We start from the raw sequence: 25,072 nt of genomic DNA on the forward strand, positions 1-25,072 counted from the left end.
ATAACCCTTAGTGACAAGTCGAGCCTTATAGATGGTCACATTACCATCCGCGTCTGTCTTCTTCTTAAAGATCCATTTATTTTCTATGGCTCGCCGATCGTCGGGCAAGTCAGTCAAAGTCCATACTTCGTTTTCATACATGGATCCTATCTCGGATTTCATGGCTTCTAGCCATTTGTCGGAATCCAGGCCCGCCATCGCTTCTTCATAGTTCGAAGGTTCACCGTTGTCTAACAACATGATTTTCAGGACAGGGTTGCCGTACCACTCTGGTGCGGAACGTGTCCTTGTGGACCTACGAAGTTCAGCAGTAACTTGATCTGAAGCTTCATGATCATCATCATTAACTTCCTCCCCAGTCGGTGTAGGCACCACAGGAACATCTTCCCGCGCTGCGCTACTTTCTGGTTCGGAAGGGGTGACCATCACCTCATCAAGTTCCACTTTCCTCCCACTCAATTCTTTCGAGAGAAACTCTTTCTCCAGAAAGGACCCATTCTTGGCAAGAAAGATCTTGCCTTCGGATCTGAGGTAGAAGGTATACCCAATAGTTTCCTTAGGGTATCCTATGAAGACGCATTTTTCCGACTTGGGTTCAAGCTTTTCAGGTTGAAGTTTCTTGACATAAGCATCACATCCCCAAACTTTTAGAAACGACAGCTTAGGTTTCTTCCCAAACCATAATTCATACGGTGTCGTCTCAACGGATTTCGACGGAGCCCTATTTAAAGTGAATGCGGCAGTCTCTAAAGCATAGCCCCGAAATGAGAGCGGTAGATCGGTAAGAGACATCATAGATCGCACCATATCCAATAGAGTGCGATTACGACGTTCGGACACACCATTTCGCTGAGGTGTTCCAGGCGGCGTGAGTTGTGAAACGATTCCACATTTCCTTAAGTGCGTACCAAATTCGTGACTTAAATATTCTCCACCACGATCTGATCGTAAGAATTTTATTTTCCTGTCACGTTGATTCTCAACCTCACTCTGAAATTCCTTGAACTTTTCAAAGGTTTCAGACTTGTGTTTCATTAGGTAGACATACCCATATCTACTTAAGTCATCAGTGAGAGTGAGAACATAACGATATCCTCCGTGAGCCTCAACACTCATTGGACCGCACACATCGGTATGTATGACTTCCAATAAGTTGGTTGCTCGCTCCATTGTTTCGGAGAACGGAGTCTTGGTCATCTTACCCATGAGGCATGGTTCGCACGTGTCAAATGATTCGTAATCAAGAGACTCCAAAAGTCCATCTGCATGGAGCTTCTTCATGCGTTTGACACCAATGTGACCAAGGCGGCAGTGCCACAAGTATGTGGGACTATCGTTATCAACTTTACATCTTTTGGTATTCACACTATTAATATGTGTAACATCACGTTCGAGATTCATCAAGAATAAACCATTGACCAGCGGGGCATGACCACAAAACATATCTCTCATATAAATAGAACAACCATTATTTTCGGATTTAAATGAGTAGCCATCTCGAATTAAACGAGATCCAGATACAATGTTCATGCTCAAAGCTGGCACTAAATAACAATTATTGAGGTTTAAAACTATCCCGTAGGCAGATGCAGAGGTAGCGTGCTGACGGCGATCACATCGACCTTGGGAACCATTCCCGACGCGCATCGTCACCTCGTCCTTCGCCAGTCTCCGCTTATTCCGCAGTTCCTGTTTTGAGTTACAAATATGAGCAACCGCACCGGTATCAAATACCCAGGAGCTACTACGAGTACTGGTAAGGTACACATCAATTACATGTATATCACATATACCTTTGGTGTTGCCGGCCTTCTTATCCGCTAAGTATTTGGGCAGTTCCGCTTCCAGTGACCACTTCCCTTGCAATAAAAGCACTCAGTCTCAGGCTTGGGTCCATTCCTTGGCTTCTTCCCGGCAACTGGCTTACCGGGCGCGGCAACTCCCTTGCCGTCCTTCTTGAAGTTCTTCTTACCCTTGCCTTTCTTGAACTTAGTGGTTTTATTCACCATCAACACTTGATGTTCCTTTCTGATCTCCACCTCCGCTGATTTCAGCATTGAATATACCTCGGGAATGGTCTTTTCCATCCCCTGCATATTGAAGTTCATCACAAAGCTCTTGTAGCTTGGTGGAAGCGACTGGAGGATTCTGTCAATGACCGCGTCATCCGGGAGATTAACTCCCAGCTGAGACAAGCGGTTGTGTAACCCAGACATTCTGAGTATGTGCTCACTAACAAAACTATTTTCCTCCATTTTACAGCTGAAGAACTTGTCGGAGACTTCATATCTCTTGACCCGGGCATGAGCTTGGAAAACCATTTTCAGCTCTTCGAATATCTCATATGCTCCATGTTTCTCAAAACGCTTTTGAAGCCCTGGTTCTAAGCTGTAAAGCATGCCACACTGAACGAGGGAGTAATCATCAGCACGTGATTGCCAAGCGTTCATAACGTCTTGGTTCTCTGGGATTGGTGCTTCACCTAGCGGTGCTTCTAGGACATAATCTTTCTTGGCAGCTATGAGGATGATCCTCAGGTTCCGGACCCAGTCCGTATAGTTGCTGCCATCATCTTTCAGCTTGGTTTTCTCTAGGAACGCGTTGAAGTTGAGGACAACGTGGGCCATTTGATCTACAAGACATATTGTAAAGATTTTAGACTAAGTTCATGATAATTAAGTTCATATAATCAAATTATTCAATCAACTCCCACTCAGATAGACATCCCTCCAGTCATCTAAGTGAAACATGATCCGAGTTAACTAGGCCGTGTCCGATCATCACGTGAGACGGACTAGTCAAGATCGGTGAACATCTCCATGTTGATCGTATCTTCTATACGACTCATGCTCGACCTTTCGGTCCTCCGTGTTTCGAGGCCATGTCTGTACATGCTAGGCTCGTCAAGTCAACCTAAGTGTATTGCGTGTGTTCCGAGGCCATGTCTGTACATGCTAGGCTCGTCAACACCCGTTGTATGCGAACGTTAGAATCTATCACACCCGATCATCACGTGGTGCTTCGAAACAACGAACCTTCACAACGGTGCACAGTTAGGGGGAACACTTTCTTGAAATTATTATAAGGGATCATCTTACTTACTACCGTCGTTCTAAGCAAATAAGATGCAAAACATGATAAACATCACATGCAATCAAATAGTGACATGATATGGCCAATATCATTTTGCTCCTTTGATCTCCATCTTCGGGGCACCATGATCATCTTCGTCACCGGCAGGACACCATGATCTCCATCATCGTGATCTCCATCATTGTGTCTTCATGAAGTTGTCACGCCAACGATTACTTCTACTTCTATGTCTAACGCGTTTAGCAATAAAGTAAAGTAATTTACATGGCGTTATTCAATGGCACGCAGGTCATACAAAAAATAAAGACAACTCCTGTGGCTCCTGCCGGTTGTCATTCTCATCGACATGCAAGTCGTGATTCCTATTACAAGAATATGATCAATCTCATACATCACATATATCATTCATCACATCTTCTGGCCATATCACATCACATCGCACATGCTGCAAAAACAAGTTAGACGTCCTCTAATTGTTGTTGCAAGTTTTTACGTGGCTTGTATAGGTTTCTAGCAAGAACGTTTCTTACCTACGTAAAACCACAACGTGATATGCCAATTTCTATTTACCCTTCATAAGGACCCTTTTCATCGAATCCGTTCCGACTAAAGTGGGAGAGACAGACACCCGCTAGCCACCTTATGCAACTAGTGCATGTCAGTCGGTGGAACCTGTCTCACGTAAGCGTACGTGTAAGGTCGGTCCGGGCCGCTTCATCCCACAATACCGCCGAAACAAGATAAGACTAGTAGCGGCAAGAAGAATTGGCAACATCTACGCCCACAACTGCTTTGTGTTCTACTTGTGCATAGTAACTACGCATAGGCCTGGCTCATGATACCACTGTTGGGGATCGTAGCAGAATTTAAATTTTTTCCTACGCATCACCAAGATCCATCTATGGAGTATACTAGCAACGAGGGGAAGGGAGTGCATCTACATACCCTTGTAGATCGCGAGCGGAAGCGTTCCATTGAACGGGGTTGATGGAGTCGTACTCGCCGTGATCCAAATCACCGATGACCGAGTGCCGAACGGACGGCACCTCCGCGTTCAACACACGTACGGAGCAGCGACGTCTCCTCCTTCTTGATCCAGCAAGGGGGAAGGAGAGGTTGATGGAGATCCAGCAGCACGACGGTGTGGTGGTGGAAGTAGCGGGATCCAGGCAGGGCTTCGCCAAGCTTTTGCGGGAGGGAGAGGTGTTGCAGGGGGAGAGGGAGGCGCCAGGGGCTGTGGTGCTGCTGCCCTCCCTCCCCCCACTATATATAGGACCCCTGGGGGGGCGCCGGCCCTGGGAGATCAGATCTCCAAGGGGGGGCGGCGGCCAAGGGGGAAGGGGGGGTGGCTTCCCACAAGCCAAGTGGGGCGCCCCCCACCCCCAGGGTTTCCAACCCTAGGCGCAGGGGGAGGCCCATGGGGGGCGCCCCAGCCCACTAAGGGCTGGTTCCCTTCCCACTTCAGCCCATGGGGCCCTTCGGGATAGGTGGCCCCACCCGGTGGACCCCCGGGACCCTTCCGGTGGTCCCGGTACAATACCGATAACCCCCGAAACTTTCCCGGTGGCCGAAACTGGACTTCCTATATATAATTCTTCACCTCCGGACCATTCCGGAACTCCTCGTGACGTCCGGGATCTCATCCAGGACTCCGAACAACTTTCGGGTTTCCGCATACTAATATCTCTACAACCCTAGCGTCACCGAACCTTAAGTGTGTAGACCCTACGGGTTCGGGAGACATGCAGACATGACCGAGACGACTCTCCGGTCAATAACCAACAGCGGGATCTGGATACCCATGTTGGCTCCCACATGTTCCACGATGATCTCATCGGATGAACCACGATGTCGAGGATTCAATCAATCCCGTATACAATTCCCTTTGTCAATCGGTACGTTACTTGCCCGAGATTCGATCGTCGGTATCCCAATACCTTGTTCAATCTCGTTACCGGCAAGTCACTTTACTCGTACCGTAATGCATGATCCCGTGGCTAACTCCTTAGTCACATTGAGCTCATTATGATGATGCATTACCGAGTGGGCCCAGAGATACCTCTCCGTCATACGGAGTGACAAATCCCAGTCTCGATCCGTGCCAACTCAACAGACACTTTCGGAGATACCCGTAGTGTACCTTTATAGTCACCCAGTTACGTTGTGACGTTTGGCACACCCAAAGCACTCCTACGGTATCCGGGAGTTGCACGATCTCATGGTCTAAGAAAAAGTTACTTGACATTGGAAAAGCTCTAGCAAACGAACTACACGATCTTTTATGCTATGCTTAGGATTGGGTCTTGTCCATCACATCATTCTCCTAATGATGTGATCCCGTTATCAATGACATCCAATGTCCATAGTCAGGAAACCATGACTATCTGTTGATCAACGAGCTAGTCAACTAGAGGCTTACTAGGGACACGTTATGGTCTATGTATTCACACATGTATTACGATTTCCGGATAACACAATTATAGCATGAACAATAGACAATTATCATGAACAAAGAAATATAATAATAACCATTTATTATTGCCTCTAGGGCATATTTCCAACAATTTTATCTTCATCCTGATTTCCTCCATACTGTGAATCTAATCCCATCACCGACAACCTCTTTCGGCAACCCCATCTCCGGCTCTTGAACCCGTCAAACACTAACTCCCCTCCATTGGCAACGTCGTTGTTGTGTCTTTCCCGGTTCCTGGTCGATTCTGGCTCGGCCTCACCTGTGTCCCCGCGCCTCGCTATCGCTTGGCGCGGCTTTGCCACCTTCATTGAGTTTCGCACAAAATCGACTGATCAGATTGCAATTTCAGGCAACCAGTAAATAGCAAAATCGAACAAAAAATATGCTTCATAGCAACAATTTGTTTTGTCATGTTCCTAAGCGTAAATTAGTCAGTGGCAGTGAGCGTAAATTGTCGGGAATGGGAGCCCCAAAAGCGTCACCTCCGTCCCGTCAAACGGCAGTCAAAGTACGCACCACACTCCCGAGTCCCGAGCTTTAACTGTGTCCCCCATCACTCTCCCATCCTCTCGCACTCCCACGCCCGCCGCCGCCGCCGCCGCCGCCGCAGATCTCCCTCCTCCATGGACTACGAGCGCATCGAGAAGCCGTCGTTCCCCACGCAGGCAAGCGCCCCTCCCCGTTCCGCCGCGCCATTGCTCCTCGGGCCTCTTCTCCTCCCCCTCCCATCTCTCGGCGGAGCTAGCTGACGGGACGGAGCTGACGCGCGCTGCCGTGTTGTTTCGCCAGGGCGGGGGCTTCTCGCCGAAGCGGCTGCGCGCGATGCTGCTGGGCGTGGAGAGGCGCCGCAAGGACGCCGGCGCCGGGGACGACGACGGCGGGGAGCCGGAGCTGGAGGAGGAGTACGGCGCCGTGCCCATGGCCTCCGTCAGATCCGACGACGACGCGCGCAGTGAGCATTCCCCCTCCCACGTTCCTGCCGATGCACGCCCGCATTGCTCGATTTGGAGCATTTTATCCGTCAATTTTGGGTCCACTGTACTGTTCCTGTCACCTGCATCCATGATTTTTTTTTATGTGTTCAGTACTAGTACACATTCTTCATCTTTGGTTGCCGAGCTAGGGATTGATGTCGTGATTAGTACTAGATGAACAAACAAATAATATTTGGATAATTTAATACATGAGCTTGCATTCATCAGAGTTAAGTATTCCCGAGGGGAAATGACACTTTTCATGGTTGAATTAGTTGCATGAGAGGCTGGTTAAGCTCAACTAAAATTTTAGGCTCAACTAAAATTGAGGGAGTGCTTGAAAGCTCATTCTTTTTCTTGAGATATCATAGTCTGAGACTGTGGCATTGTTTTTATGTAGGAGGAGGTAGCATGTGCGAAGAGTACAAGGACGTGGACGTGGTGAGCACCATGTCGGGATCTTCGTCCTCACTGGACACCGGGAGCGGACACCGGTCGCGAGACTCCCACCCCATGGGCTCGAGGTTCAGGGTGCCCGAGGAGGACTCGTGCGATGCCGAGAGCGTGGCGTCCAACTTCGAGTTCCATAAGGAGCGAGGGGCCTCCGCTCGGTCTGCGCCCACGGCGGTGGTCGCACCGTTCTCCAAGCCCCCGCCGTCGAAGTGGGATGATGCCCAGAAATGGATCGCCAGCCCGACGACGAACCGTCCTGGTAGGGCCGGTGGAGCTTTCCCAAGGAAGATGGAGAAAACTGGCTTTGGTGGAGGAAGGCTGCCGGCCACGAAGGTTGTGCTGGAGGCCATGGAGGAAATAGATACCAAGAGGATCGATCCGAGCCAAGAGAAGAGGGAGATTGGGTGGCAGAAAGCGGCGAACTGGGCCACGCCGGATCCCTATCCAGAAGTGGAGCCTTGCTCAAAGTCTGCACCTGGTGCAGAAAGTACCATAATTGATTCAGCTGGTAAGTAGTGCCCTCTTTATGTCATCATACCCCAGCTCCTCCACTTCTCATAAAGTAGTTGGTGGTGCTATATGTGATCTGATTAGTTCTACCGCTAAGATATGATTGCATCGCCTCTTACCATTAGCTGAGTGGAGCATTAGAACATGGAGGGCTCCACACATTATCTGTATGACAGTTCTTCCAGTATCATTCAAAGTGATAATTATTAATTTGACAGTGCTTGTTAGCAATCCAAAACTTTAGTGAACACTGAACACAATGCATGCATAGACGAATGCAGATAGTTTAGTTTGTTTGTTTCTTTAGATAGAGCCCTCAGCCTCAGGTGATGCAAGAATATGAGCAAGACTGTCCTTGCCAGATTTTGTGATAGCATAGTTTCATCAGTCTTCCATAATTCACCGTGTACATATGTCTATACACTATGTTTTGGCTTCATAATTCACCATGCACATATGTCTATACAGTATGTTTTGGCTTCATAATTCACCATAATAAGGTCTTATATTATGGGACCAAGGGAATAGGTCATAACTGACAAACACCTTTCTCACCTTTTCCACATCCTATGTATTTGCATGCTTTCTTCTGGAAACTTAAAAAAAAATCATGACACGAGTGCATCATTTTTGAACCTGTGCAGTTACTTTGAGCTGTGATTCATCTACCACGCTTCAGAGTGCCACTGCATGCATACCTCCCCCACCAACAGTCCGGTCAGTATCGATGAGGGATATGGGTACTGAAATGACCCCAATTGCAAGCCAAGAACCATCCCGGACAGGAACGCCTGTGAGAGCAACAAGCCCGGATTGCTCTCGGCCAACTACTCCACGAAGGACATTGGGTATCAATGCACCTGGCGCTGTTATCAACCGCGGTGAATGTAGCAATGCAGATTTAAGCGAAGAGGAGTTGCAAATGAAGACCAGGAGAGAGATAATGCTTCTTGGCACCCAGCTAGGTAAAACCAGCATTGCGGCATGGGCAAGTAAGAAGGAAGAGGAAAAAGACGCATCACTTTCTCTCAAGACAGTGTCATCAGACCAATCTGCACAAAATGCAACCGAAGTCCGTGCAGCTGCCTGGGAGGAGGCAGAGAAGGCCAAATACTTAGCAAGGTGCTAATACCTAAGTGTATGTCTCTGTCCAGTTAAATTGTTGGGTACTTGGTGACTTATTATGTTGCGGCCCTTATTCTGCAGGTTTAAACGAGAAGAGATCAAGATTCATGCATGGGAAGATCACCAGAAAGCCAAAATTGAAGCAGAAATGAGAAAAATTGAGGTTAGTTTTTTTACCCACTGTCCGATTTCAGATTTATTTATTTCGTCTAATTTTTTTCCGCAGAAAATGTTCATTTTACCACTTGATTTCCATGTTGTATAGACATGAGGTAATCCTAAATTGGAACCATTAGTGTGTTACGCTGTTGGTATGATTAGTAATATACATCGTGTTTCAGACGCACGCAGACTCCTTTGGCATATGAACTCTATCTAAATTCACAGCACATCCCTTTAGATCATGTTCCCCCCTGGTTAGCAGTTATTTATAGCTCACTGAATTATTGCTCACTGCTTTGTGCTGCATTGCTATCTTGGATTTGCAGCAGTATTGTGCTCAAAACAGAAAAATAGTAGAATAATGCCTTCATTTCAGATCAAAATATAGCACATGATGACACCTAGCCCCACTTCTTACCCGCACTGGCACCATTATCTCCCTGTCATTTTGGGTATGGCATAAAAGTATCTTTTATTCCACTCGGATGGAGTAGGTTTACTTGCTTGCTTGAGTTCTTGCTGCTACAAGTGCTGTCATTTTGGTCAGATTTTGCTGTATATGCCTCTGAGACCTGGATGTCTTTTTGTTTTCGTTGTGGAGGCACCATCTGTCCATGTTTGAAATAGGTCCACTGTCCATATTAATGAATCTACCATTGTTCCTTTTTCTCAAGGTCGAGGTGGAGAGGATGCGAGCCCGTGCGCAGGACAAGCTGATGAGCAAGCTCGCGTCCACGAGGCACACCGCGGACGAGCAGCGAGCTGCCGCCGAATTGAAGAGGGACCGCAGCGCCGCGAGGACGGCGGAGCAGGCAGAGCACATCAGGAGAACCGGGCGGATGCCGCCCTCGCTCGGCTGCTGGAACTGGTGCTCTTAGTTGCAGGCCTGGAAAAACCCAGCATGTGTTGCTCCTCTCAACTAGTGAAGGAAATGGATCTGGCCCGTAGAATCTTCTTCTCTTTTGATTGGTTCAGTAGATATGTGACGCGAGGACAGATCACAAGTTGTAACTATGTATGTATGTGTAAGATGCGAGCTTTCGTGCCTTCCATTTCTTGCGTTCTTCAGTGATCCTGAGGGTTTATGTTCCCATAGAGGTAGCAACGTTGCTTCCAGCTGGGATGGTAATAGAAACATGAGCCTTTCAGCTTTCATATGTTCAGATTCACCTGGGGGCAGCACTTGTCTTGTAGTTGAGATGCATAGAAAAACACTAGTGGTAAAAGAGCAAGTGTTGGTTACTGGAGATTGTAAACACAACAACCAGGCCAAACAAAGATCAAATAGATAATGAATTTTCAGTCTGAAACTAGAATCTTTCCAGGTAATCAGAATCACAAGATGACAGCAACCATGCATGTTTAATTAAGGACTTTGATAAGTGCCACACGTTAAGTACGAGCACATGGCAACTCCAAACGTTTTCGATGACCAGTTTAGTTACGTAAGGATGACAACTTTAGTTGGCAGGCATGGCAACTTTTGTGCTTCCGTTTATTTTTGACAGAACTTGCCGTGTGTCACTGGAATTTGCCATCCTTGTGTGACTGGAATTGCCACTGAAAAACGTCAGGGCCGGAGCGCCAAGCGTGACTGGAATTGCCATTGAAAAACGTCAGGGCCGGAGCGCCAAGCACCTGACGTGTGGCACTTATCATTTGGGTTAATTAACTCCATACATCTGAAGATTGACACTGATGTCTTATGATAATAGCAATAGGAGGAGATAATATGAAGATTAAACATATCACCAAAGTAAGCTATCAGTAGCTAGCACATTTTGAGACTGAAAAATGACACATGGAGGAGAGGGGATGGAGAATCTCCAGCTCCATCTCCATGTCTATTGGAGGAACACAAGAACAGCAAAAAGGAACATATATGGTGCTACTCTAACTTCTTGATGACAAACAGATGACTAATTTTTAGTCTGAAACCAGATTCTTTCCTGGTGATCAAAATCACAAGATGATAGCGCAACAAGGTTTAATCAACTGTCTTATGATCATAGCATAGGAGGGGAATGTCAAGATTAAACAGCACCAACCTAGGTTAACAACAGCAGCTACTACATTTTCCCCAAGACAGCACAGTAACAGGGTTTAATTCACTGCATATATATATATATTTTTTTTGAGGAAATTCACTGCATACATTTGAGATTGATACCGACGTCTTATGATCATAGCACATGAGGGCATAATGTGAAGATTAAACATTACCAAACTAAGCTAACAGTAGCGTGTATGTCTTGAGACTGATAAATGACACATGAAGGGGAGGGGAGGGAGACGAATCTCCATCTCCATGTTCATGTCCATTGGAGGAACAAGAGCAACAAGCAGGCTTATGGGTAGCAGGTACTCAAACGTCTTGACGAGTGAGAGGTCGTTGTGCATCTTGAAATTTGGGCAACAAGTGGGGATCAAACAGACAACGAATTTTGAGCCAGAAACAAATTTTTCCAGATGATCAAAATCCACATAAAGATGGAAGCAATTTTTCTCAAGACAGCACAACAACAAGGTTGAATTAACTCCATACATTTTAGACTGACACTGGTACCTCATGAGCATAATACAGATAAACACCGGCAAGGGCACAAATGTTTCCTTCTGGAGATTGTACAAGCAGGACAAACAGATGAACTAATTTTCAGTCTGAAACCAAATTCTTTCCAGATGATCCAAACCACAAGACGATGGCTAGCAACAAGGTTTAATCAACCCCACCTTATGATCATAGCATAGGAGGGGTATGTGAAGAAGATTAAACAGCAAACCCAAGTTAACAACAGCAACTTCATTGTTCTCCAAGACAGCATAGCAACAAGGTTTAATTAACTCCATTCATTTGAGACTGACACTGATGTCTTATGATCATAGCGCAATAAAAGGAGATAATCTGAAGCTTAAACATATCACTGGAGGAAGACAAGAAGAGCATATTATGGGGGCTACTACTCGAACTTCTTGATGAGGGAGAGGTCGTTGAGCATCTTGTCGACCCGGTCGTCGCTGTCGAACCTGCCGCCGGGGACGAGGGAGGGGACGAGCGCCTTGGCCTCGTCGGCGGTGTCGGGGCAGAGGTTCCCGAGGGTGCAGAGCTCGAACTCGACGAGGCTGTAGCGGGAGAGCGTCTCGCGGACCTGGCGGACCGCGTCGGGGTTCTTGTAGCGGCTGAAGCGCTTGACGTAGGCCTGCGACTTCTCGAAGACCTGCGAGACCTGGTCGGCGCCGCCGTCCGACATGTGCTGCAGCTGCTCCCACTTGTGCTCCAGGATTATCGCCACCTCGCAGTTCATCAGGCACTTGGCCTTCAGGAACTCTGCGCGAACAAGATGATGAAGAGCGGTGGGGGTTAGGGTTAGTTGGTACGGCGGATCTGTTCTTGGGAAACCCTAGGTGGGGTGGGGTGGGGGTGATGGGGCGTGAGGGGATGGGAGGGACGGACCTTCGCCGATCTTGAGCTCGGCGGCGTTCTCCTCCTCCTCCATGCCGGACATGGCTGCTGGCGCTCGATCTCTTCTTCTCCGGCTGCCGCTGCTGCGATTCGGTTCGGCGTCGGGAGAGGTGAGACGGGAGTTGAAGAGGAAGGGGGAAAGAAAAGAGGGGGTGGCGTCGGGTAAACTCAGGGCTGGGCCTGGGTCGCGGATCCGATTCTTAACAGGCCGGGCCTACCATCGACTAATAACAGAAAGGAAACCGTTGCCCATCACACCGACGGACCCATCCCGGACCGGCCCGCCGTTGACCCTCGCCGTCGCCTCATCCGACGTGCCGCTGAGACTAGTCACAAAGGATAGTAACATAGTGCACATGTCTCTCTTTCTTCATTTATTGCTTGTCACATTATCTATTTTATCTAAATATGTGTGATGTTACTATCTATGTTACTTCCATTGTGGGTAGTCTGAGAAGAACCCGGCGGCGGAGAGGCTTTTGCGGCAGCACCTCTCGCGCGCCTTTCCCTTCTCGGCATCAACAAGTGCGCGCCCGCCGAGCCACCGCTCCGTCCTTGACTACACCCTTTGTTTCTTTCCCTCTTTATTTTCGTTTTCAACTGCAAACTGTAAAGAGACAGGACTTTTAGCACCCGAGTGCCCCTACACCCTTTATGAACAGTATTTTTTTTGAATCTACTGTTTATGATGGCGTAGGGGCACTCGGGAACTGTCACACCTTTCTCAACTGGAAATCTGCAAATCCAATCATTTGTTCCCTTTATTCCGATGAAGTACAACGCTGTCATCCGCTAGATTTTATTTTACTCAACCTGGTTTGGGCTTAGATCTTGTGACTTGTGTTTGCCTAGTGAACAATTGGTTTCGATGAAATTGTTGTTCCAGATCAGAAGCTTGCTTCCACTATGCACATGTTGTGATGAGAAAACTGATAACAACATAGAATTCAACATGTGAAACAACATGGAAATGCTCCTCTCGCGACACGGGGGTCCCTCCGTCGCGCCGCCGCGTTCCTCCTCCCACCCTCGCCCCGTCTCGCCGCCACTCAAGGGGCGCCGGCAAAGGCCGCGCGCGCCCCGAGGAAGGTGGCGGCGGGGCACATCTGTTGTTTCCCGGCCGTTTTCGTCGTCAGAGGAGGGCGTCGCGGCGCGCTGGATTTGGCCACGCGGTGGCGGGCGGCGGCGGTTGCTTCCCCCTCGGCGCGGAGGTGGCGGCTCGGGGCGTCGCCCGTGGCGCAAGGTGGAGCTGGGTTGCGGCTGCGTGGCGAAGGTGCATGTCCGATCTGGGCCAGCGCGTGGGGGATCGCGGCGCGGCTCTTGCCGGCGGCCGTGCCTGCGTGCGGCACCTTCCGGCTGCTTGGCATTGCATCCCCTCGCGTGGTGGTCGTGGGGAGTCTCCTGACTCTCTGTTAGCGGCTTCTTCGGGTGGCCAGATCTGGGCCGTGCGGGTCCACGGCCGGCGAGGGTGGTGGTGGTGTGGCCGCGGTCGTCCTGGCTGGTGGTGGCGGTGGTGTGGTGTTTGGCGCTGTGGCGGTGCAGACCTGCAGCTGTGCTGGATTTCTCGGCAATCGGCCGCAGTGCAATGGGAGGGCATCGTTGCAGATCGGGGGGTAACCCCTGCTCCGTCAGGAGCCGGCGATGGCGACGCCTGTGGGCGCCGCAATCCTTCTTAGAGGCGTCGCTGTGAGGTTGCTATCCCTCCTCATTGACTCCGGGGGAAATCCCTAGTCCAGGCCCTCCTGGTTCGGATGATGGCGGTGCAACATGCGTCGTGTCCCTTTGTGAAGGCATCATCTTGCAGTCGTGCTGGGGTTGATGAGATTGATGGTCGTTTGCTGTAGGAATGCGGGGAGTGATGGAGTGAGGTGGTGGTGCTCCGTCCGCGTGATCTTGGCTCGGCCATGCACGGGAGTGGGTCTGAATTTTCATCCGAAGCCGGGTCGGCGGGGGCGTTATCCTCCTCTCTGGATCACCTCGTTCCCATATGGCACCCCTTCTCCACTGGGTGTTGTTGGGTGGCGACCAGGCGGTCAACGTTCAAGGCTCTTCTCCTTGCTTGGTCAGATGAAGGTGTAAGTTGAGGTCCTCCTCCTTGCTGGTTGTGCTGATGATATTTGGAATGGCGGTTGGGGGTGGTGGTGCATCCGGCTTCGGATCGTCGAAAGGCCTTCTTATGTGCCCTTTCCTCGGCGGATCTTCCGGAGGTTCGGCTGGATATGTGCGTATGTGTGTGTGTGTGCGTGCGTGTGTGTGTGTGTGTGTGTGTGTGTGTGTTTCGGTTGTATCTCCTCTTGTATCCCCCCGTGTGTTCTGGTTCGCTTGAACCTATCTTGTATGGAGCTGCGAGGCTTCTAGGCAAATTCGATGGAATATATTCAGGTGGTTGAGGGGCCTCCCCTCCTCCCCCAGTGAAAATTTCAAAAAAAAAAGCAACATGGAAATAAATTTGCAACAGGATTGATACTGCCATTGCAATAGTGAAAGGATCGATATAGTTGACTAGAGGGGGGGGGGGTGTGAATAGGCAACTAACAATTTTTAACTTTTCTTTACCAATTTAAACTTTGCATCAAAGTAGGTTGTCTAGATATGCAACTAGGTGAGCAACCTATATGATGCAACAACAATAAGCACACAAGCAAGCAAGAGATATAGCACAAATAAGCTTGCACAAGTAAAGGCACGAGATAACCAAGAGTGGAGCCGGTGAAGACGAGGATGTGTTACCGAAGTTCCTTCCCTTTGAGGGGAACTACGTCTCCGTTGGAGCGGTGTGGAGGCACAATGCTCCCCAAGAAGCCACTAGGGCCACCGTATTCTCCTCACGCCCTCACACAATGCGAGATGCCGTGATTCCACTATTGGTGCCCTTGGAGGCGGCGACCGAATCTTTACAAACAAGGTTGGGGCAATCTCCACAACTTAATTGGAGGCTCCCAACGACACCACGAAGCTTCACCACAATGGACTATGGCTCCGCGGTGACCTCAACCGTCTAGGGTGCTCAAACACCCAAGATTAACAAGATCCGCAAGGGATTAGTGGGGGAATCAAATTTCTCTTGGTGGAAGTGTGGATCGGGGCCTTCTCAACCATTCCCGAGCAAATCAACAAGTTTGATTGGCTAGGGAGTGAGATCGGGCGAAAATGGAGCTTGGAGCAACAATGGAGCTTAGGGTTGGAAGAGATGGTAAACTAGAGGAAGAAGACACCCCTTATATAGTCGAGAACAAAATCCAACCATTATCCACCTAACCAGCCCGCGGCATGCGGTACTACCACACCTGGCAAGCGGTACTACCGCAAGGCCGCACGGTATTACCGTGACGGCCCACGGTACTACCGCAGCCGCGGCAGAAGCGAGGACAGGCCTGACGCGCAGAGGCGGGGAGCGGTACTGCCGCTGGCGCGGTACTACCGCTCCCCCTTGCGATACTACCGCAAGGCAGATCTGGACTGGCCTGGGAAGGACGCGGATGAATAAAAATACATCCGTGCCGACTTCCGCTGAAAAACACTCGATGCAAAAATCCGACACGGTACCGTGCAGGGAGCGGATGTAAAAAATTACATCCGCCCCTACTTCCGCTCATGTAGCTGTGTGAAACCAGGACTCGCGGTACTACCGCACGCATGGGGCGGTACTACCGCGTAGGACGCGGACGTAAAAAATTACGTCCGCCCCTACAGCCGCACGGGCGGCTGAGTCTGGTCTGAGGTCACGATAGTATAGCTCCGTGGGAGCGGTACTACCGCGGGCGCCTACGGTACTACCGCAGGGGCTTGCGGTACTACCGCAGGGGCCTGCGGTACTACCGCTCTGTGGAGCAGTACTACCGCATGCCCCAGAACAGCCACACTTAGGAACCCTTTTCTTTGCATAGAGATGAGGAAAACGGAGGATGCTCCAAAGGTAAAGGGAAAGGAGGTGCAGAGGAAGAAAACATGTACGTGATGATTCCACCCGAACCTTTCTGACGCGGACCCCCTTTTAATAGTACGGCTTTTCGACGACTCAAATCCATCAAAAAAGAAACGTAAAAAAACGGTCTTCAATAGTCTTCGAGGGGCACCAAACCGTCTTGTGCCTAGCGATGAAACGTCTGAGAAACTCAAGGCACACGATTAGTCCGCAAAAGCATTGTCATCAATCACCAAAATACTTTAGGGATGAATATGCCCTTACAAATAGACACTCGGACTCATTACAACCAGCAGAAAGTAAATTTAAGCTGGACAAAACAATATGTTCCAGATGGAAATCTGATACAAGAAATTGTACAAAAATGCAGTTGAAGGCAGAAGATAGAATGATACACGCCATTGTAATTAACCACATGTGAATGGTAGCTTGTGGTTCGGCTATCTTGGTATGAATGAATGGCAAACATGGATGGCATCGTCTAGCAAGCTTATGGTGTTAGTGCTGCTTGAGAGAATAGGGCGCCTTGAAGATCCCCACAAGAACACCAATGATGGAGAGCACAGCGGCGATGGCTTTAGCGTTGTCAGAAACAAATTTGCACACCATAATCCGTGTCCATCTCCTATATTTGCACTTTTCGACATCGTGCAGGATTTCAAAGTAGCGGATACCGGGGGATATCTGTTGGGCAAGTCCGTTGAAGAAATCGAGAATTTGCTTATCAGATAGTTCGCCCTGTATGAAACCCTTTGACCGCAGCTTGTGCACATCCTCCTCCCGACCCATGAGCATTGCGAGGAAGGCAACGTACGAGCAAACGGAAGAATCATTAGTACTCTGGGACGAATACGAGGCCGTGCATACCTCGAAAGCCACCATGTTGGCGAGCCAGGATGCCCTTGTACAGTCCAGTTTCAGTGACGGCAGGGACAATTTGTCAAAGAGGAGCCCTTTGCTGATTTCCATACCATTGAACTTATCAATTTCGCTGTATTCTAGCTTGATGCCGAGTCCTTCAAGTTCCATGGCGCGAACAACTACGGATGATAGGAAGACTGTATTTGGATCCCGTGGTTTGACTAAAACTCCTTGTTTAAAAAGTTGGAGGAGGCCAAGAAGATGTGGTCGATCTGATGGCGCCATGTTGTCGTAGTCAAAGGGACAGGTCCACAAATACTTGAGGGCCATTGAATTTCCCATAATTGTAATGAACATGGACACGTCTACTGTCGTAGCGGTCATGAGAGCTTCGATGACCAACCAGGGGAGCTGGTTTTCCAGTAGCAGGATGTCACTATTGATGCAAGCTTGGTTGGAGAGGAAGAAACGTTGCAGTGGTGACAGATCTTCTTCTTCGTCTTCTTCTTCTTCTTCTTCTTCTTCTTCTCTATACTCCACAGCCTCCATGGTGTTGTCACTCTGGCCGTGGCTAGAGCTAGAATTATCACACAAATCTGCCATCTCCTCCATCTACGTACTACTCCTTTCTTTTTCAAACCTCTTCCCCTTTCTTAGTAGCTAGTACTACACTACAACTCAGTGCTCAAGATCTGCTGCCCGAACCTACATTATATAGCCGGGTTGCTCTTGTTGTGCTGGCTAGCTACGTACCTATCGAAAGTACTAATGTGATCGTGAGCTGCAGTGAGCTCGGTATCGCTACCGCATGTCTATCTCGTGATGTGTTCATGGGTCCAGCTGTGTATTTTCTGCCTCCGATTTTTCATTAAGGTCCATGGCCCACTGGTTGGATGCGGGCTGGTTACGCCGTCGGGCCATATCCGTCGCGGAACAGAATGAGGGTGACGATGTGAGCTGGCCCGAGGCAGATTCTGGACTAACACCGGCAGCTACCTCATTTAATGTCTGCTCCCGTTGGAGCTTACCAATCTTCCCCAAGGCGCTCCTCATTTTCGTAAGAGCAACTCCAACCATCTTCGTAAGAGCAACTCCAACCACTGACCCAAATCATGTCAGCTTTTGCCTGTATTTTGTCCCGTTTGAGTCGGCCGAGCGAACGTGTTTGTCCGCTTTTTCGTTTAGAGCATCTCTAACGCGTCGACCAAAACGAAAGGCAATTTTGTCCGTTTTTTATTTGTTCGGGTCAGCCTGGCGGACACCCATGTCCGCTTTCGCGTTTGGGTCGGCGCATGCGCCCAACGCTGGCCTGACCAATTGTTTAGATCACGCGAAAAAAGATTACCGCCAACATTTTGAAAATTAAAAACGTTAATTAAACATTAATGCCGGTCACAAAGGCCGTGAGAGTCCATGAGTCCATGTTTACATTAACTAAAACATTAAATAAAACTTAAAAGTATGAGAAGGCACGCTGCCCTAGGCGTCCTCGCCGTCATCGTCGGGGCCGGTGAGGTCGATCAGTGCCGGCGCCGGGCCAGCCCAAGGGAACGCCATCGACCACGCTCTAGCGACGTCGTCCGCCACGGGCTGGACTGGCCCACCGCGGGCAAGGCGCTTCTCCTCCTCCACCTCGCGGCGCTCCTCCTCCGCGTTGCGCTCGAGCTGCTCGAGGTACTCGCCCTTGCGGTGCTCCTCGGCCAGCCTTCGCTGCCGCCACTGCTCGAGGTAGGCCTGCTCCTGCGCCGGCGTCGCCCCCAACTAGACCAGAGGCGCGCAGACCCACTCGCGCACCACTCCGGTCCATGAGTAGCGCTCGAGGGGGTTCGGCAACGGCTCGGCCTTGGCGAGGGACGACGGCCTCAACGGCGGCACAACGTAGTCGCAGGCCGCGGAGAGCGCCATGGCCTCCGCCGTGTAATCCTCCTCCTCCGCCTCATCCTCCTCCTTGTGTCGCTCCTCCTCCTCGCTTTCAGGAGGACTGCCGCCAACGCCGCCTGGTAGGCGGCTGTTGGGAATCGTAGCATAATTTTAAAATTTTCCTACGCTCACCAAGATGCATCTATGGAGTCTACTAGCAACGAGGGGAAAGGAGTGCATCTACATACCCTTGTAGATCGCGAGCGGAAGCGTTCCAATGAACGTGGATGACGGAGTCGTACTCACCGTGATCCAAATCACCGATGACCGAGTGCCGAACGGACGGCACCTCCGCGTTCAACACACGTACGGTGCAGCGACGTCTCCTCCTTCTTGATCCAGCAAGGGGGAAGGAGAGGTTGATGGAGATCCAACAGCACGACGGCGTGGTGGTGGATGTAGCGGGTCTCCGGCAGGGCTTCGCCGAGCTTCTGCGAGAGAGAGAGAGGTGTTGCAGGGGAGGAGGGAGGCGCCCAAGGCTGTAGGTTGCTGCCCTCCCCCCCTTTATATAGGCCCCCTGGGAGGGGGGGCGCCGGCCAGATCCCATCTAGGGTGGGGGGCGGCGGCCAAAGGGGGGAAGGGGGTGCCTTGCCCCCCAAGGCAAGTGGGAAGCCCCCCCCACCCTAGGGTTTGCAACCCTAGGCGCATGGGGGGAGGCCCAAGGGGGGCGCCCCAGCCCACTAAGGGCTGGTTCCCTTCCACTTTCAGCCCACGGGGCCCTCCGTGACAGGTGGCCCCACCCGGTGGACCCCCGGGACCCTTCCGGTGGTCCCGGTACAATACCGGTAACCCCCGAAACTTTCCCGGTGGCCGAAACAGGACTTCCTATATATAATTCTTCACCTCCGGACCATTCCGGAACCTCTCGTGACGTCCGGGATCTCATCCGGGACTCCGAACAACTTTCGGGTTTCCGCATACATATATCTCTACAACCCTAGCGTCACCGGACCTTAAGTGTGTAGACCCTACGGGTTCGGGAGACATGCAGACATGACCGAGACGCCTCTCCGGTCAATAACCAACAGCGGGATCTGGATACCCATGTTGGCTCCCACATGCTCCACGATGATCTCATCAGATGAACCACGGTGTCGAGGATTCAATCAATCCGTATGCAATTCCCTTTGTCAAACGGTATGTTACTTGCCCGAGATTCGATCGTCGGTATCCCAATACCTTGTTCAATCTCGTTACCGGCAAGTCTCTTTACTCGTACCGCAATGCATGATCCCGTGACTAACGCCTTAGTCACATTGAGCTCATTATGATGATGCATTACCGAGTGGGCCCAGACATACCTCTCCGTCACACGGAGTGACAAATCCCAGTCTCGATCCGTGCCAACCCAACAGACACTTTCGGAGATACCCGTAGTGCACCTTTATGGTCACCCAGTTACGTTGTGACGTTTGGCACACCCAAAGCATTCCTACGGTATCCGGGAGTTGCACGATCTCATGGTCTAAGGAAAAGATACTTGACATTGGAAAAGCTCTAGCAAACGAAACTACACGATCTTTTATACTATGCTTAGGATTGGGTCTTGTCCATCACATCATTCTCCTAATGATGTGATCCCGTTATCAATGACATCCAATGTCCATAGTCAGGAAACCATGACTATCTGTTGATCAACGAGCTAGTCAACTAGAGGCGTACTAGGGACACGTTGTGGTCTATGTATTCACACATGTATTACGATTTTCGGACAATACAATTATAGCATGAATAATAAACAATTATCATGAACAAAGAAATATAATAATAACCCTTTATTATTGCCTCTAGGGCATATTTCCAACAGCGGCCTCCGCCTCTTGGTCCTCGTCACGCACAACGAGGGGCGGCGGCAGGGAGCCATGCGGCACGCCGCGCCTCCTGGCCTCCTCGTGCTCGAACGCAAACCACTGCTCCCACGCGGGAGAGTCAAATGCGTAGGCGGGGTCGCGGCGCTGCTCCGGCATCAGCGGCGGCGGCGGGGTGATCGTGTCGGGTGAGGCCGGTGCGAGAGCTAGTGCGGCCGGGCACGACTGGGTGCGCGAGCGGCCAGGTGCGAGAGCTTGTGGTGGTGCGTGCGAGAGACGGGCTTCTCCGATTGCCGGCGCGGGAGAAGGCTGCCTGCGCGCGACGCGTCAGCGGGAATGAGCACCTGCGTGTGATGCTTGCCGGCGAGGATGGGCGCCGGCGGGGATGGACGCATGTTGTCATGCCGCTATGGCCCGCCACCACACCCATCGTTCGTGGCCAGGAGGCGAGGTGTGGTGTGTGGGTGGGTGGGCCAAAAGAGGAAAAGTAGGAGAGAGAGAAGTGGGTCTGTGACAGGTAGGCCATGCCTCGCATGCAACAGACAGATGCAGACGAAGAGAACACAGAAAACATTCGCTTTGTGTCCCTTTCGAACCCAAATGCAACCCAAATTTGAGCTGCAAATGTGTCCGAACAGACATAGAACGGACAGAAAATGGGAATCAGTCTGCACGTTGGGCACTGTTTTTTGCCTGTGCGGACTGATTTTGCTTGCGCGGACAGAGACGGCGTTGGAGTTGCTCTAAGAGCATCTTCAGTCATGTACCTCTAATTCGACCGATCAAATGCCCGCGGACGCGCCCGGTCACTGACCGGACGTGTCCATTTTGATATCTAATTTATCCATCCGCGCAACCACAATCCTTATTTTCTTCCTCATATGTCCGGTCACTTGCACGTGATTGGTGAAGATGAAGAGAGAGAGAGAAAAGAATAAATAAAAAGAGAAAAGATGGTCCGGGATGGGGCCACGTCCTATGTGGAGGATCGCCCCGGCGCGCCCGGGCGTGTCGGCGAGCCCTTATATCCTCCCCATATTTGAGATGGATATGATGGTTCACGGACAGCCCGGACATATAGGGAAGATATGATGGGTCCGGTTGGGTCATTTTTTCCTTCTCTCTCCTGTCTAGTCAATGACCAGGCGCGTCCGTGAGCATATGAGAGATGGTTTGAGGCGTCTGGTTGTAGATGCTCTAATCGACTCCATCCACTGATTCCCTCCTCCAGATCTGCTGCTGCATCCTATCCCAGCTGAGCCATTGCCACCCCACCCGTACCATGTTTGCATCATCTTCATCCGTAGGACAGGAGATCGGCCAATGATGCTTATGTATCAACATCAAATATTGCAAGAACAAGAAAACAGCATGTCATGCCTGAATTATGACACACATTTATCATGTTTTACCTATTGCTGCAAGTATCTGTGGATCATCTTCTGAGTCAGTGTCGTATCCCGCATCCCCATCATCAGGAATTGCATTGTAGGAACCGCATCAGAACTAGATCAAGTGAAAGTAATGAGGTACATGCTCTAAGTATTTTCTTTAGCAAATGATGGTACATCATGAATATTTCTATGCTAACCATATTCAACATAGGTATCCAGTTCACTCATTGCTCGGTTCAGAGGACAATTTTACATCCTAAAAGTCAGTGTGCCAGCACTTGGATCCCTGTCTGCATTGTGTAAACCAACTTGGCTGATAAGTTGATTCGCATCTATCTCAATGATAGTCAGTGTGCCAGCATTTTGGCTCGGTATCTTCTAACACTATCACATCTGTGCTGCTAACTTGAACGCCATCTTGACCGCTATTATCCAACGCACTCCCATTGGGTTGAACTACTTGATTGGCATCTACTGTGACGACAGTTAGCGCGTCAGCATTTGGCTCTGTACCCTCTAACTCTATCACATCCCTGCCGGCAACTTGGCTGTGATCTTGAACAGTAGTACCCAGCGCACTACCGTTGGGTCCAGCTTCTTGATTCTCCGAGCCATTTGGCGTGGCCCCTTCATTTGCATTCGGTGTATCATCTTCATTGGTAACTGTTGAACGAGCGAACAGCTGCAACAATGTGACCATGTATTATCCAAACTGTAACACAGTCATGCTACTGCATCAAATAACTTGCGATAGGATATGCACGCATCATCACTTACCGAATGTGCGGTTGCTGCCATCAAAGGGTGCCACATCCAGATGCGCTGATCCATGTAACCTTCCGGCCTTGTCTGCAAAAGAGTATATGGATTGAACGATCAAACGTGTGTTCAACAGCTAATTGAAATTGCAGAACAGTCGATTATTATAATTTAGTTTTGTTAAATCACCTGGTAGCAGCACCAATCCTGACCCTGCATTTGTTTCCAAAAGTGTTTGTGCACAATTATTCACCAGTCACCACACAATAAATTCAGTAATACAAATAAAAAAATTCACCAAATAAAAATTACAGAATGCCTCTTCCTTTTTTCATGCATCATCAAGAAGTGTCGCAGAAACATATGCCACACTTAAGCATTAAGAGGTACCGCATATTTACTATCATGGACAGTTAAAAGCTCAAATGCAGTACCATCCTGGCTATATGGTATTCACTTCTGCAATTCATTTCTTTTCTTGAAACGGACACATTCCAAGCATGAGAATCTAAGCTATCTTTACAACAATTATCGTAGACTGAATCTGTAGCCCCATCTAGTCACACAGGCAACCGATTTTCATGTCTACCAAAGTGTGTGTGTGTGTGTGGGGGGGGGGACTAAACTGAATACCTTCGTGTCCAGCCAGGAATCTTTGGATCAATGTGCTCTATGGAGTGTTCAGATACCTGCGCCTTATCTGCACTCCCTGCCTCTCCGCCGCCGCCGCACACATCTTCGTGTCTGCACTAGAGGCACTCTCAGCTGGCACTTCGACGCCCGGCGGCGACAAAACAGGATAATGGAGAGGCGCCATGGGTGTCTCTCTGTCAGTTACTTCCTCTATGAGAGTTCTGCTGCACACACACACAGACACCCAAAAGTTAGATCTTCAGTAACTCCAAACCCAAATCACGGACGAACAAGCAAAATCCACGGGCAGATCCGCACATGTTGACCGGCTGCAACAAGAACTCCATTGGGCGGTGGAGCCGAGAGACCGTAACCCTCAAGAGATCCAGGTTCCATCGGCGACACGCTCGTGGTTCCGCCGCCGAGACGATAGAACCAGACCCGCAGCCGGCAGAGGTAGGAGACAGCTCCATGCCTCCATGTGCTACGAAAAACGAATCACAAACACGTATCGAGCGGAACAGATTACGAGAGCCTGTGTGCTCGGGATCAATTGCTCCGTGTCCCGTACCTATCTAATATTGCTATTGCTATTAGTATTGTTACATATATAGTACTAGTACTAAGTACTAACTAACTAAAATACGGTTCATACTACAGGCCAGAGCAGCTCACATGGGAAGTTATTCTGTATGCACGCCTAGCTAGCTGTCTAATATTGCTATTGCTGTTACCTACTATAGTATTGGTTACGCTTGTAACTAAAATATGGTTCACACACTAGTGTCCAGAGTACTAGCTCATGGGGAGTTAATTCTACTTGAATGTGACCACTTTGCAGCTCATGCCAACATGTGAAAACCGCATCTCTCCACGTTCTTGCAGCGAGTTGTTGCCGATAATGGGTAACAGCGTGTAAAAGGACTGATGATCAACATGTAGTCCTTGCCCCATCCTCGTTAAGAAGATCCACGTACGCCTTACCGAAGCCGTTGCCATGTATTTTCCTGATTGCGGGCTAGGACGGTGTTTTCCGCCTCCTCATACCGTCGTGGACCAGAAATAATTAAGCTGGCTCTGGAACGAGCACAAGTTCACCAACATTGCACATGCCAACATGTACCTGGAGGATCCAAGCGCAGTCACCCCTCACAGCATCGCCGCCGTATATCTATATCTATACTACTATATAGTGTACCAGTTTTGAATGTTTGAATTCACACATTGAAATGCAATTCTGGCCGTTCATTGTGCTCCATCCAACCGCTTATGTTGCAGGGATTCGCTGCTACAGTAAAATTGGGTGTTATCTGGGTCGTTCCAGATACATGTACGGGTTAGCACTTGAGTAAAGGACCCACTGCATGTCAATTCGTTGGAGCAAACAGAGTGACCATGCCATATTCACATCGCTGGAGTACATGGCCTGACTGGAAGGAGAAACAAGTGGGGTCCGTACCACATAGTCTGACAGGGGGTAAAAACTAGTAGAACGATAAAAAACAATAAAGTAAAC

At 49.8% G+C, this 25,072-nt stretch overlaps 3 protein-coding genes across 3 annotated transcripts; 1 reads left to right on the forward strand and 2 right to left on the reverse strand.

The window, feature by feature from the left end:
• The first annotated feature begins 6,088 nt into the window (after nucleotides 1-6,088).
• On the forward strand, nucleotides 6,089-9,951 carry LOC123143223 (uncharacterized). The gene is made up of 6 exons (XM_044562066.1): nucleotides 6,089-6,234; nucleotides 6,359-6,521; nucleotides 6,944-7,504; nucleotides 8,151-8,628; nucleotides 8,713-8,794; nucleotides 9,468-9,951. Exons 1-6 carry the CDS (start codon nucleotides 6,193-6,195, stop codon nucleotides 9,669-9,671), a joined length of 1,530 nt encoding a protein of 509 aa, XP_044418001.1. The 5' UTR covers nucleotides 6,089-6,192; the 3' UTR covers nucleotides 9,672-9,951.
• Nucleotides 9,952-11,581: 1,630 nt separating this feature from the next.
• Nucleotides 11,582-12,441, reverse strand: LOC123143224 (DNA-directed RNA polymerase II subunit 4). The gene is made up of 2 exons (XM_044562067.1): nucleotides 12,248-12,441; nucleotides 11,582-12,121 (listed from the first exon to the last, which is right to left on the reverse strand). Exons 1-2 carry the CDS (start codon nucleotides 12,297-12,299, stop codon nucleotides 11,754-11,756), a joined length of 420 nt encoding a protein of 139 aa, XP_044418002.1. The 5' UTR covers nucleotides 12,300-12,441; the 3' UTR covers nucleotides 11,582-11,753.
• A 9,874-nt stretch (nucleotides 12,442-22,315) lies between these two features.
• LOC123140885 (uncharacterized) lies at nucleotides 22,316-23,747 on the reverse strand. The gene is made up of 3 exons (XM_044560149.1): nucleotides 23,113-23,747; nucleotides 22,942-23,013; nucleotides 22,316-22,846 (listed from the first exon to the last, which is right to left on the reverse strand). The coding sequence occupies exons 1-3, from the start codon at nucleotides 23,140-23,142 to the stop codon at nucleotides 22,502-22,504; spliced, it is 447 nt and encodes a 148-aa protein (XP_044416084.1). The 5' UTR covers nucleotides 23,143-23,747; the 3' UTR covers nucleotides 22,316-22,501.
• Between the last annotated feature and the right edge of the window lie 1,325 nt (nucleotides 23,748-25,072).

This window comes from Triticum aestivum, chromosome 6D, assembly GCF_018294505.1.
Source record: "Triticum aestivum cultivar Chinese Spring chromosome 6D, IWGSC CS RefSeq v2.1, whole genome shotgun sequence".
In the NCBI taxonomy this organism is placed as follows: domain Eukaryota; kingdom Viridiplantae; phylum Streptophyta; class Magnoliopsida; order Poales; family Poaceae; genus Triticum; species Triticum aestivum.

Coding starts and splice junctions, on each gene's coding strand:
- LOC123143223 (XM_044562066.1), top strand. CDS start 6,193: ATGGACTACGAGCGCATCGAGAAGCCGTCGTTCCCCACGCAG. Junction 7,505..8,150: donor TACCATAATTGATTCAGCTG/GTAAGTAGTGCC, acceptor GAACCTGTGCAG/TTACTTTGAGCTGTGATTCA. Junction 8,795..9,467: donor CAGAAATGAGAAAAATTGAG/GTTAGTTTTTTT, acceptor CTTTTTCTCAAG/GTCGAGGTGGAGAGGATGCG.
- LOC123143224 (XM_044562067.1), bottom strand. CDS start 12,299: ATGTCCGGCATGGAGGAGGAGGAGAACGCCGCCGAGCTCAAGATCGGC. Junction 12,122..12,247: donor CGAGCTCAAGATCGGCGAAG/GTCCGTCCCTCC, acceptor TTGTTCGCGCAG/AGTTCCTGAAGGCCAAGTGC.
- LOC123140885 (XM_044560149.1), bottom strand. CDS start 23,142: ATGCAGGGTCAGGATTGGTGCTGCTACCAG. Junction 23,014..23,112: donor AGGATTGGTGCTGCTACCAG/GTGATTTAACAA, acceptor ACTCTTTTGCAG/ACAAGGCCGGAAGGTTACAT. Junction 22,847..22,941: donor TGGCAGCAACCGCACATTCG/GTAAGTGATGAT, acceptor ACATTGTTGCAG/CTGTTCGCTCGTTCAACAGT.